We start from the raw sequence: 12,526 nt of genomic DNA on the forward strand, positions 1-12,526 counted from the left end.
GGATTGCAGCCGCTTCGGATGGAGGTTTCGGGATCCCAGATCTTCAGCTCCTCGGAGTCTCCACCTCTTCTTTACTTTCTTTACACCCTAATTCCCCTCTGGGAATTCCTTGTAATCACACGAGCACGCCATTGTAACCAGAAATTATTGAAATGAAAAGTGTTATACATTTTTGAACTGTCTTTCTGGCATTGTCGTTCTACTGGTAATACATCCGCAGGTTAGCGGAATTCCAGCTCCTTGGAATTTCTCGACCATCTAGGGCCTCCAACTGGTAGGAGCCAGGTCGGTTTACCCAGCGAACCCTATACGGGCCTTCCCAATTTGGCGCTAGCTTCCCACCTTCCGCAGGTTGAGATGCTTTAGCTCGCCTTAGCACCAGATCTCCGATTCTGAAAAGCTTCGGTCGGACCTTGGAGTTGTAATATCGGGCCACCCTCCGCTGATACATCGCCATCCGAACCTGCGCCATTTCCCTCGCTTCTTCCAAGAGATCCAGGTTCCCTCGGAGTTGCTCCGAATTGGCCTCGGGTCGGTGCGCGGCCACCCGAGGTGAGGGGAGTCCGAGCTCCACGGGGACAACGGCTTCCGTGCCATAGGTTAGGCTGAAAGGCGTCTCCCCGGTAGGGGTCCGATGCGTGGTCCGATACGCCCAAAGGACATTCTCGAGTTCTTCGACCCAAGCTTGCCCCGTCCGACCGATTCGCGCTTTGATTCCTTGGAGGATTGTCCGATTTGTGACCTCGGCCTCGCCGTTGGTTTGGGGATGCGACACAGATGTGAACCGATGCTCGATCCCGAACTCCTCGCAGAAGTCACGGAAATGCTTGTTGTCGAACTGTCGACCATTATCCGAGATGAGGACCCGAGGTACCCCAAATCGGACAATGATGTTCTTCTTCACGAACTTCCGGACTTGCGCCTCCGTGATAGTGGCCAGCGGCTCTGCCTCCACCCACTTGGTGAAGTAGTCGATTGCAACAATCAAAAATTTCCGCTGAGCTGAAGCGACGGGGAATGGTCCGAGGATATCCATTCCCCACTGGGCGAAGGGCCAGGGTGCAGTGATTGGTGCCAAGGGGACAGAAGGGACTCTCTGGACGTTGGCGTGGCGCTGGCAGGCGTCGCATTTCCGTACATGATCCTTTGAGTCCTCCAACAAGGTAGGCCAATAATAGCCTTGCCTCATGATCTTGTGCGCCAAGGACCTAGCCCCCAAGTGTGATCCGCAAACGCCTTCGTGGACTTCGCCGAGGACGTAGGCCGCTTCCGAGGGGCGGAGGCACTTTAAGAGGGGGGCGGTGAACGAGGTCCGATACAGCCTCCCTTCATAGAGTACGTAGTGGGCGGACTTCATAACAAGTCGCCGAGCTTGATCTTCGTCTTCAGGGAGGATCCCTTCGGCGAGGTAGGCGACAAGCGGGTCCATCCAAGACGGCTCCGGATCAATCGCCATCACCGCTCCAGCCTCGCCGATGCTCGGGGCATCCAGGGTCTCCAGGTAGATCGCCCTCGACAAGTTGTGCGCGTCTGCGCCCACTAAGCGGGACAACCTGTCGGCCCTGGCATTTTCACTTCTTGGGACCTGCTGGATGTCGACACTGCCGAGGTCGGGAATGAGTGCTTGCACCTTCCGGACGTAATTCTGCATGGTCGGGTTCCGGGCCTCGAACTCCCCACGGACCTGCCCGACCACCAGCTGGGAGTCGGTGAAGACCTTCAGGCGCCGGATGCCGAGCTCCTTGGTGAGTTTGAGTCCCGTGACTAGGGCCTCGTACTCCGCCTCGTTGTTGGTCACTGGAAATCCGAACCTCAAGGCATACTCGGCTATCACTCCATCAGGACTGGTAAGGACCAGCCCGGCCCCTCCACCTTCGGGGTTCGACGACCCATCGATGTGAAGCGTCCAAATCGGGAGGTCGAGGCTGGGTGTTTCCGGCGACCTAGGTTCCGCCTCCTGCACCGTGCACTCAGCGAGGAAATCCGCGAGCGCCTGGGCCTTGATGGCGGGTCGGGGCTGGTAGCGGATGTCGAACTCACCAAGTTCTACTGCCCACTTCACCAGCCGTCCCGCATTCTCAGGATTGCTGAGGATCTGCCGCAGCGGTTGATCGGTCAAGAGGGTGACAGAATGGGCCTGGAAATAGGGGCGAAGCCTCCTGGTCGCGGTCAGCAGCGCGAAGGCGATCTTTTCAGCCTTCGTATACCGCGTCTCGGCATCCCGTAGGACCCGGCTGATGTAGTACACAGGCTTCTGGAGCTTTGCCTCTTCCCGAACCAGTACCGCACTGACTGCGGTTGGGGAGACCGCCAGATAGAGGTAGAGCATCTCCCCTTCTTGCGGCTTGGACAGCAGGGGAGGAGACGCCAAGTATTCCTTGAGCTGGTCGAATGCTGCTTGACATTCGGCCGTCCAGAGGAAGTCTTTCGGGCGTTTCAACACCTTGAAGAAAGGTTGGCAGCGTTCGGCCGATTTTGCCACAAATCGTCCGAGCGCGGCGACCCTCCCAGCGAGCTCCTGAACCTCCTTCACTTTGGTCGGAGGGGACATATCTTGGATGGCCTTGATTTTGTCCGGGTTGGCTTCGATCCCCCGCTGGTTGACAATGAAACCGAGGAACCTCCCGGCCGAAGCGCCAAAGGCGCACTTCGCTGGGTTCAGCTTCATGCGAAACTTCCGCAAGGTGGCGAAAGTCTCCTCCAGATCCGCGATGTGCTGGTCTGCATGGCGGCTCTTCACCAGCATATCGTCCACGTACACCTCCATGTTCCGGCCGATTTGCTCTTTGAAGATTTTGTTGACGAGGCGCTGGTAAGTGGCGCCAGCATTCTTCAGACCGAAGGGCATTACCTTGTAACAGTACAGCCCCCGGTCTGTTATAAAGGCAGTTTTCTCCTCGTCCTGTGGAGCCATCATTATCTGGTTGTAGCCGGAGAAGGCGTCCATGAAAGACAGCAGCTGATATCCGGAAGTCGCGTCGACCAGTTGGTCTATCCGCGGAAGCGGAAAGCTATCCTTGGGGCATGCCTTGTTCAGGTCGGTGTAGTCGACGCACATCCTCCACTTTCCGCTCGCCTTCCGGACAAGTACGACATTTGCCAGCCATTCGGGGTAGCTGACCTCCCTTATGAATCCTGCCTCCAAGAGCTTGTCTACCTCCTGGTCGACCACTCGGATCCGATCCGGGGCACAGTGTCTCTTCTTCTGTTTTACCGGTCGGTGGGTCGGGTCGACGTTGAGGGCGTGAGAAATGACCTCCGGGTCGATCCCAGGTACATCGGCCGCCGACCAGGCAAACACATCGACATTGGCTCGGAGGAATTCCACCAACCGGGCCCGAGCTCCCAGGTCGAGATTGGCGCCGACCCGGATCGTCCTGTCCGGGCGACCTTCCTCGAGGGGAACTTCGATCACACCCTCGGCCGGCTCCCCGTGCCGCAAGGCCACCTCGTCTCTGGCGTCGAGGGACTCGACGCTTAAGGCTTCTACGGGCTTCTTCCCTTTGAGAGTTGCTAGGAAACATTGCCTTGCGGTCGGTTGGTCACCTCGGACCTCTCCAATCCCGGCCGCCGTGGGGAACCGCATGAGCAAGTGGTACGTAGAGACCACCGCGCGAAGGGCGTTCAGTCCGGGTCGTCCGAGGATAGCGTTGTAGGCCGAGGGAACACGGACGACCAAGAACCCGAGCCGCACCGTGGCTTCTGCGGGTGCAACGCCCGCAGTCACAGGCAGCTCAACGACACCTTCGGCCGAGATAGCGTCACCAGTGAATCCTATGAGGGGGGTGGATGTTTTGTGCAACAATTGTCTGGACAAGCTCATCTTTTGGAAGGCCTCGTAAAACAAAATATCAGCTGAGCTTCCACTATCCACAAGAACACGCCTTACATCATAGTTTGCCATAGTGAGGGAGATCACCATGGCGTCATCGTGGGGGGTCTGAACCCCCTTTACATCTTCATCACAAAAAGTGATTACATTACCGACCCTCTGCCTCTTTGCGACGGCTGCCCCTGACGCTTCAGTCGAGCCCCCTGCGTTCCTCTCGGGCCGGGGGCAGCCCCCAGTGATAGTGTGGATCACGCCCGCGACGGGTCGATTCTGCTCCCGAGGCTCCTGAGGGGCCGGGTCGGCCGGACGCGGGTCTGCGGGGGGACGTCGGTCGTTCACATATCGACCGAGACGCCCTCGGCGGATGAGAGCCTCGATCTCGTCCCGAAGCTGGAAGCAGTCTTCGGTGTCGTGGCCGTGGTCCCGGTGGTACTCACAGTACGCCCGAGAGGGCCTCCTCCCAGGAATCTTCTTCATCTGTCTCGGGACCGGGAGGTCCTCCCGCCCCTTGATTTCCATGAGGATCTGGGCCCGGGGAGTCAGGAGAGGAGTGTACCGGTTGAAACGTCGGGGCGGAGAACGAGGGCGTAGGGCGCCGTGGTTCCTCGCCGGCGACAGGCTTCTGCGCCGACGTTGAGGCGTCGGGCTCCTCCTCTGGCGTGCCTCTTTTCGCCTTTTCTTCCCGAGCTTTGGAGGGATCTCGGCGGCCTCCTTGCTCCGGTGGGCGGCCGCCTCCTCGGCGTCCGCATACTGGTTCGCCCGGGACAACAGCTCCGGGAAGCTCCGCGGCAGGCGTTTGTCCAGGGAGAAGGTGAGTCTGCCCTTTCGGAAGCCACGCTTCAGGGCTGAAAGAGCCACCTCCTGGCTCAGGTTCCGGACTTCCAGCGTAGCCTTGTTGAAGCGGGTAAGATAATCCCGCAAGCTTTCTCCCTCGTTTTGCCGGACATCAAAGAGGGAGTCGGAGACCAGTCGCCGCCGGCTACTGACGGCGAAATGGGTGATGAAGAGGCGAGTAAACTGGTCGAAGGACTGGATTGAGTTAGCCTCCAAGCCGGCGAACCACGCCCTTGCCGGGCCACGGAGGGTCGCCGGGAAGGCCTTGCAGAGGAGAGGATCTGATGCTCCGTGGAGGAGCATAAGGGTCCTGAAACTCTCGACGTGATCCCGCGGGTCCGCCGCCCCGTCATAGGGCTCGATCGCCGGCATTTTAAACCCCGGCGGATTCGGGGTCCGCAGGATCCTCGAGGCAAGCGCCGGCTGGGAGGAGATCTCCAAGTCGGCGAAGGGATCTTTGGAGTGGCCCTTCAGGACCTGGAGTTGTCGGTGGAGATCGTCCACCCGCCGGTCCAGGGAGCGCGACCGATGGGTGGGAGACAAGGAGCACCGAGAGGGGGACCGACTGGAGCGCGGGTTCCTTGAGGACTGGGGGGTCTGGGAACGCGCCCGGGCCCGCCTCTCGTACCCCGCGCAGCTCCGATGGGAAGGTCCCGGCAGAATGGACCGTGCTCGAGAATCTTCCTCGCGCCGGCGCTCCTCCCCATGGGAGAGGAAGGAGCGCGGGTTGAGGAGGACAGGTGAGCGCTCAGGGAGCAGCGGCTCCTGGGCCCGCTGCGGCGCCCGAGACATCACACCCTGCAGGTTCTGCACTGCCTCCGCGAGGGTGCGAACCTGCTGGGCTAACTGGTCGAACTGAGCGGCTTCGACCATCTGAATGGGAGGTGGAGCGGTGGAGTGTTGCTGAGAATGTGTTGGAGACGCAGCGGCCTCCCGGCCGGAGGCGCGAGAGGCCCCGCGACCGGAGGCATTGGAAGCTCCACGACCACCTCGCCGTGCCATTACGATCGCTCTGAGATTCGGGCCCTCCTTCTAGCGCCAACTGTTGCTGGTGGTCCAAACCGAGAACGATTGGCACAGCGGTGTGAACGGGATTCCGTTTGAGTTGCCTTGGTTGGTGTTGATTGCGCTCCACCTTCCACCGGAAAACCTGCAAGCAAGCCTCGCACCACCACTGGGGTAGTGGGGGCCCTCCGACGATCAAGTCAGAGGAGATTGGAGGAGAAGGAGAGATAATAGTAGCAAGTAGGAGAATGCTCTGGAAGTTCTTGCTTACCCCCCCCTTCTCCCCCCAGCCGCATATATACCAGGCTGGGGGGTCTTTCAGGGGGTTCGTCATCGTGGGGCACGATGGAGCTGCCACTGACACGGCCGTTACAGGGCGTCGTGGGGCAGCGCTGGGTACGGCCGTGACAGGGCGTAGTGGAGCTCCGCCTTGTACGGCTGTTACAGGGGATCGTGGAGCAGCGCCAGATACAACCGTTGCAGGGAGTAGTGGAGCAGGAGGCTGCGGCGTGCCCTCTGGGGAATAGCCTGTCCGTTGTCGAGAGATGTCCGACTCGGGGTCGGGCTGCGGAGACGAAGATGTCCGACTCGGGGTCGGATTGCTGGATCAAGGGGCTGCCGACTCGGGGTCGGGCCTGCGGAGGCGAAGATGTCCGACTCGGGGTCGGATTGCTGGATCAAGGGGCAGCCGACTCGGGGTCGGGCTGCGGAGCCGAAGATGTCCGACTCGGGGTCGGATTGCTGGATCAAGGGGCTGCCGACTCGGGGTCCGGGCTGCGGAGGCGAAGATGTCCGACTCAGGGTCGGATTGCTGGATCAAGGGGCAGCCGACTCGGGGTCGGGCCTGCGGAGCCGAAGATGTCCCGACTCGGGGTCCGGATTGCTGGATCAAGGGGCTGCCGTAGTCTTCCTGGGTGCGCGTGCCGGTCACGTGGGGCATGGTGGCTAAGTTCCCCCGTAACAGTAGCCCCCCACTTCCGAGCCTGGAACCAGAAGGGGAACGGGTGAAGGGAGTGATGCTTCGTGATTGCCGCCATCCCTCGGAGAGGCGCGCGCGCTTCGAGCTCCCCGCCTTCTTTATGGCGTATGGCGGTTGTTGCTGACCTGGCAGTCTGAGGATTTCGGCGGACATCCCTCCTTAATGGCGTCGATTCGCCTTTGGGGCGCGAGCGACCCTTCGGCAGCCAGGCGTCCTCACCGTGGCGTCACCCACCTTTCCGCCTATTTAACCGGGGCCCTCCTCCGTCCGCCTCTCTCTTTACAGACATCTCCGAGTTTCTCCTTTGCGCTGCCGTCATTGCCGTCGGACTATTCGCTTGCTCCTCCTTTGACGCTCTCGGAGCCGTTCTTCCTTTCTTCCGGTGAGTTGCCCCATTCTTCAATTTAAGGCTCTCCATACTTTCTCCTTTTGTATTAGGGTACTCCAGTCGTTCCGGTCCTTTCCCCTTCTTGACCCCCGTCCTGACCGTAGATTCACTGGCCATTAGGGATGGGCGAAGTGAGAGCAGACCGCATTAAGTCGGAGCTGGTCGCTGAAGACCTAGATAGGTTCGTGGCTCGATACCACCTTCCCGAGGCCCTGCAATGTTACGCTCCCGGGGCCTGAGGAGAGGATGTCCCATCCTCCTCCAGGGAAGGTCGCCATCAATGAGGGTATTCTTCAGGCCGGGTTTCGCTTTCCCCCCTCGGACTTAGTTGTGCAGGTGCTTCGGGGTTTAAGAGTGGCGCCGACGCAACTGGTGCCGAACTCATGGCGCGCCCTGACGGCCTTTCCAGGTTCTCTGCCGCATGCACGAGGTTCCCGCCACCCTGAATGTCTTTTGGGAATGCTACGGCCTGAGCGGCCACCCCCAGGACAAAGGGTGGTGGTGCTTTGGCAGCGCGGCGAGGGTGCGGCCTCGTCAAGGAGGCTCCTTCCTCCATTCATGGCTGGAAGGAGCGTTTCTTTTTCATTGACGTAGATCCCTCTTGGGGAATCAGGGCAACCTGGGAGACGCCGATGAAGTCCCCGATTGGCCTATCGAGGTTGTCGAGGGAGGAATCCGATGGCGTCGCCGTCTTGAAGGGGTTGGTTGCCGAGGGCCGGCTCCCCCCGGTGGCTTGCCTTATTTCCGAGGATACCTTGGTGAACGTTGGTCTGAGCTCGGTCCCCACTGACCGTGAGCCCGCCACCATTTCTTTTTTAGCTCTTTTCTCCTCTTTCGTCTCGTTCTTTTCCTTCAGTTTCTCAACCTCCGACCACTCGTCCTTTTTGCAGAGATCGACGACGTCATGCGGTCGGACAAGGCAACGGCTGTTGGTAGGACGTCCCTACTGGAAGCAGTCCGGAGGAAGAAACGAGCTCCTCCGAGCGGGGGCCCCACCGGCGAAGAAGTCCCGCCGGCAGGCGACTCCGACGCCGACAGACGGGTCCGGACCCACCGATCAGGGGGACGCCGCGGGCGCGGACCGGGAGTTGACGCTGTATCAGCCCTCCGATGCCCGAGACTACCGTTTCTCCGGAGGCATCACCCGGGCGCGCCCGAGATGGACGGGTCGGACGTGATCGGTCCCCAGCCCAGCCTTCGACTCGATCGGCTCCGGATGATACGAGGAGGGACGCGCCGAGGCCCGGCCGAGCGGGACCCTGTCAATTCCAGGGGCGGTCCCCGCCCCGAGCATGGTCAGCATAACTCTTCCCAAGCGATGGGTAAGGGTAAGGCTGCAGAACCACCGTCCGACTTCGGGGAGAAGTCGGGGTCGGCCTTCACTTTCGCCGGCGCCCGAAACCTCATCGAGACGGTGCTGCTGGAGAAGGACCGCAGGCAGGTCCGGGAGATGAGGGTCCCTGACGTTGGGGCTGCCAGCTGCGTCTGTCTCATGTCGGTGAGTGTTCTTTTGGTCGCTTTCATCATTTATAGGCTCTGTTGATCCCCGCCTGACGCCCTCGTTTTTCCTTATCTCTTAGCTCGCCCAGTACATGATCCGCCTGGAGGAGTGCTACGAGGAACAGGCGAGGCTTCTGGCGAGGGCCGAGAGCCAACTGAAGGCAGTAGAGGAGGGAGGTCAGGCTGCGGCGGGGAGGACGACCAGGGACCTCGAGATGAGGCTCCAGGTGGCCGAAGAGCGGGCACTCGGCTTCGTCACCCTCGAGAAGCAACTGTTGGAGGCTCAGGAGCAACTCAAGGTTGCCTCGGGTCTCGAGGGCGAGATCAAGAAGGCGGAGGAGCGGGCCGAGAAGCAGTCCCGGAAGGCTGCCGACTACCCGGGAGAGGTGGGAGAAGGCCCAGCGGTCAGCCGACAACGCCCGCAACCGAACCCGGTCTCTTGAAGCCAAGCTGGGTGAATTGGAGTCGGCCTTGGAGAAGTCCCGCGCGAGCGACCAGGAGCTTCAGTCGCGCCTGGAGGAGGCTGAGGCTGCTCGCATTGCTGCCGAGGCGAAGCACAAGGAGGCTCAGGCTGATCTGCTGAGGATCTCCTCCGAGGCGGACGACCGGATTGTGGCGAAGGTCTTGGAGGCGAAAGCTCAGATTATGGAGCGGGCAGAGGCGGCGCTGGCCGAGAAGAGTGCGGAAATCGGGCGTCAGGCGGTACAGGCTTATCGTCAGTCCGCCGAGTTCACCCGTGATATGTCGGAGGCGGTACAGGCCTATCGTCAGTCTGACGAGTTCGTCCGTGACATGTCGGACGCGGGGTCCGACTCCTTTATCTTAGGCTTCGAGGAAGGCCTGACAAAGGTGTCGGCTAAGTACCCCGAAATTGACCTGAGTGGGATCTCTCTTCTAGACTCCTCCTCCGGCGCCATTGCCTGCTGATTCTCCAACCGCCTCCCTACCCCCTGCGGACGTGCCCGGCGTTCCCGACCCGGGGGTTCCTCCAAGCTGACCTTCTGTATTTTTGTTCTTTTCTTTGTGTGTTGGCGTTTTGCCAAGTTGTATGGGTCTCGGCCCTGAAACAATGAAAGTTAATGCAAATAGAGTTTCTTCATTTCACTTTCGTCCTTCTTCTTTTTAACTCTTGGTAGCGTCTCGCTGACTCCCGACTCTTGAAATTCTTCTGGCGCTAGGCCAGGTATATGAGGGTTAGGCCTCAGGAAATTCTTCCGGCGCTAAGCCAGGCCTCAGGGAATTCTTCCGGCGCTAAGCCAGGCGCTAATCCATGTTAGGTGACAAAACTTTAATCATAATCCTTGTTCCTTGCGTTATACTAATAATGGCACTGGTAAACTACATGAGAACTAGTATTTGCAGTTACTCGAGTCTTGATCAATAATTATGGCCAACATCACTTAATGCTTTATGGCAATAAATACTGACAACATTTTAAATTTGCAAAACATGTCTGCTTCCTGCACGGCAACATTCTTCCATGCATCCCTTGATTCCAAGTTTCAATAACATTCATGAATTCTAAATTCCAAACCCTATGTTTATGCACCTGTTCTGCCAAATAATGTAATATTAAATGTAATGCTATCTAATGGGCATATGGCAGATTATTTTGATTCAAATGAAGCAACTTCAACAAAGCTAGGAACGTGTACTTCATTTTGCCAGTACCAACACCCATGCTCTCCGGAACATGTTCCTGTTCACAAAAGGACAGTTCAAAATAAAGACAAGCTACAATTACTACATGTAACTGCAGCATTATGCCATATCCATACTTTAGTTCTTGAAAATTCTTCAACCATCGATTAGTCACCATACTGGCAGAATTTCAAATTGAAAGCCGATATAGATAAAGATAACATAGGAAATAGAACCTACTCATCGAGATCACCCTAAGATATCTTATATGGTAGAAAGTAGGCTATTTGAAGTAGATTGTAGATGCTGAGCAAGGATTCAAAACTGAAGGATAGCTATTGTATGGATGGCCATACGGCATGTTATGATCCTAGATACAGGGTAGTATGCCTCAATATGTCCCGGTATAAATAAGCAAAAAAAAAGGAAAAAGAAAAAAGAGGCGTTACAAAGCGCTATGGGGTCAGTATGAGATCTACATGCTTGATATACCTCGATACGGTATGATATGGGCCTGGTTCATCTAATATCAATGCACACTAGCCCCTTCTATTCTGGCCCATGGTGGTAGAGAGCCGGTACACATGAGATTTCAACCCTTTATGTTCATATCTTAGTCCAAGATTTTAAATGCTAGTGGGATGGCAGGGCATCACACCTCTAGAGCGTCGGAACAGTGTAATGTCCCAAGTGTCAAGACAGCATATGTCAGGAAATGGAAAGGGATGGAATTGGACATCTACCATCCCCAGGCTGCAACACCCACGCTCCAATTCCATGAAAAAACATGGACTGCTCCATCCTGTAGTATTAAAACCTTGTCTTAGTCCACATGACACAATCAATTAACTTACTGGGTCAATGTTATGGTACTAGGCATGCAAAGTGGGTGACCTAAAATTGGTATATTCTTTGAAATGCTTTTAGAAGCAATGCAACTAGGTTTAGTTACACCACCGGGTGTCGGAGGTGCATAAAATGGATTGACTGATAGCATATGATGCAGGGCCATTAGGGGGAGCTCCACCTAACTGCATGGGTGCACCTAGGGAAGGGATTCACCTGGGTTTATGATCCCTCCAGGTGCATGCTGTCTGGTGGCCACAAAGGGAAAAAAAGAGTTGCCATCAGATCTCGTGCGAAACAAGGGGCCTAGAGGGTCTGCCCCAGGGTTTTAGAGGGTAGGTATGGATACTATGAGTGCTAATTTACAAGTTTTAGGGCATGGGATGAAGGTTGGTTGTTGACCTGAAATCAGATATCAGGTTTTGGCGAACAGATTTTTGCAATAATGCAACAATTTCATAAAAATCTTGTGAAAGTAAAAGGCAGAGACAAGGATATATGGGTTTTCTTTGTTTAACAACAATTGATAGTAATTTGCAAGGATTCTAGAGAATAAGAGAGACTAAAAAAGTGAGGAACAGAACTAAGATTTATTCTAAATATAATCAAAATAAGCTTAGTTGTATTAAGAACAAATGTAAAACAACAGTGAAAAATAAACAGTAGAAGAAGAAAAAGAATGTACAGGGAGAAATGTTAGAGGAAAGCATACATAAAGAGAGTGATAGAAAAGGGAAGAAGTAAAACAGCCAAAAAATGTTGGTTCCTTTCTTCTCCTGAAGCAAAATTACTCGAAATTCTTCAAACTTTGTCACCTAACATGGATTTTGGTACCTAATTCTTGGAGACAAAAGCAACCACAAACCATGTTTCCTTCTTAAAAGAGCTATCATTTTTACTAACATTATCCTGGGACTCCCGTCAACATGGTCTGACCTTAAAATCCTAAACAACAAAAAATTCCATCTAAAAGGCAACCGAGAAAAGGTGGGAATAGATACAATGTCCGAGGAGTTGAAAGGCCTTAGATAACAACACTTCTAAAGTCCCACTAAGACCACCAAATTTTTTTTTTAAAGCTCTTCATCTTTCTTTTCATCATGCAGTTATGTGCACTTTAAGGATAAATCTACCCCTTTTTCTCTATCAAGGTGGACTGCCATTCTAAGATTTTTATCTTTTCAGTTGCAATCCTTTCATAGATGTGCTTATTTTGGATCTACCTCGCTGTGAGATCCAAGTCAAGAAATTAAGAAGGAAGTCTAGGACAAAGTTAGGGAAATTAGAGAGTGGCTACAACTTAAAATGACTCTACCCCATCCCAACTTCCTCTAGCCCCAGGTATTCCGGCATCTCTTCCTTGGTAAGCAGACCGTAGAAGCAGGAGGTATCTGCTTGGGACTGATAGAAAACAGCACATATATTTTGTCGCTCGCTCTGACTGAACCTGCCTAACAAACAAAAATATGGAGAAATCTACCTCCTACCATGCTTGGATCAA

At 55.7% G+C, this 12,526-nt stretch overlaps 1 protein-coding gene across 8 annotated transcripts in view; it reads right to left on the reverse strand.

Annotated features, from left to right (window-relative positions):
• LOC103713540 (D-lactate dehydrogenase [cytochrome], mitochondrial) overlaps positions 1-12,526 on the reverse strand; it is a 106,937-nt gene that overhangs the window by 15,546 nt on the left and 78,865 nt on the right. For 5 of the 8 annotated variants that reach the window (XM_039116364.1, XM_039116372.1, XM_039116363.1 and 2 more), the window contains 2 exons: positions 10,838-10,981; positions 10,195-10,237 (listed from right to left, as the gene is read on the reverse strand). The exons of 1 other annotated variant lie outside the window; for it this stretch is intronic. In XM_039116364.1, the coding sequence (XP_038972292.1) occupies positions 10,195-10,237; positions 10,838-10,981 (187 nt within the window). The remainder of the gene's footprint in view (positions 1-10,194; positions 10,238-10,837; positions 10,982-12,526) is intronic. 2 more of the 8 variants (XM_039116369.1, XM_039116370.1) reach the window with 1 other exon arrangement.

This window comes from Phoenix dactylifera, unplaced genomic scaffold (genome assembly GCF_009389715.1).
Source record: "Phoenix dactylifera cultivar Barhee BC4 unplaced genomic scaffold, palm_55x_up_171113_PBpolish2nd_filt_p 000089F, whole genome shotgun sequence".
Classification (NCBI taxonomy): domain Eukaryota; kingdom Viridiplantae; phylum Streptophyta; class Magnoliopsida; order Arecales; family Arecaceae; genus Phoenix; species Phoenix dactylifera.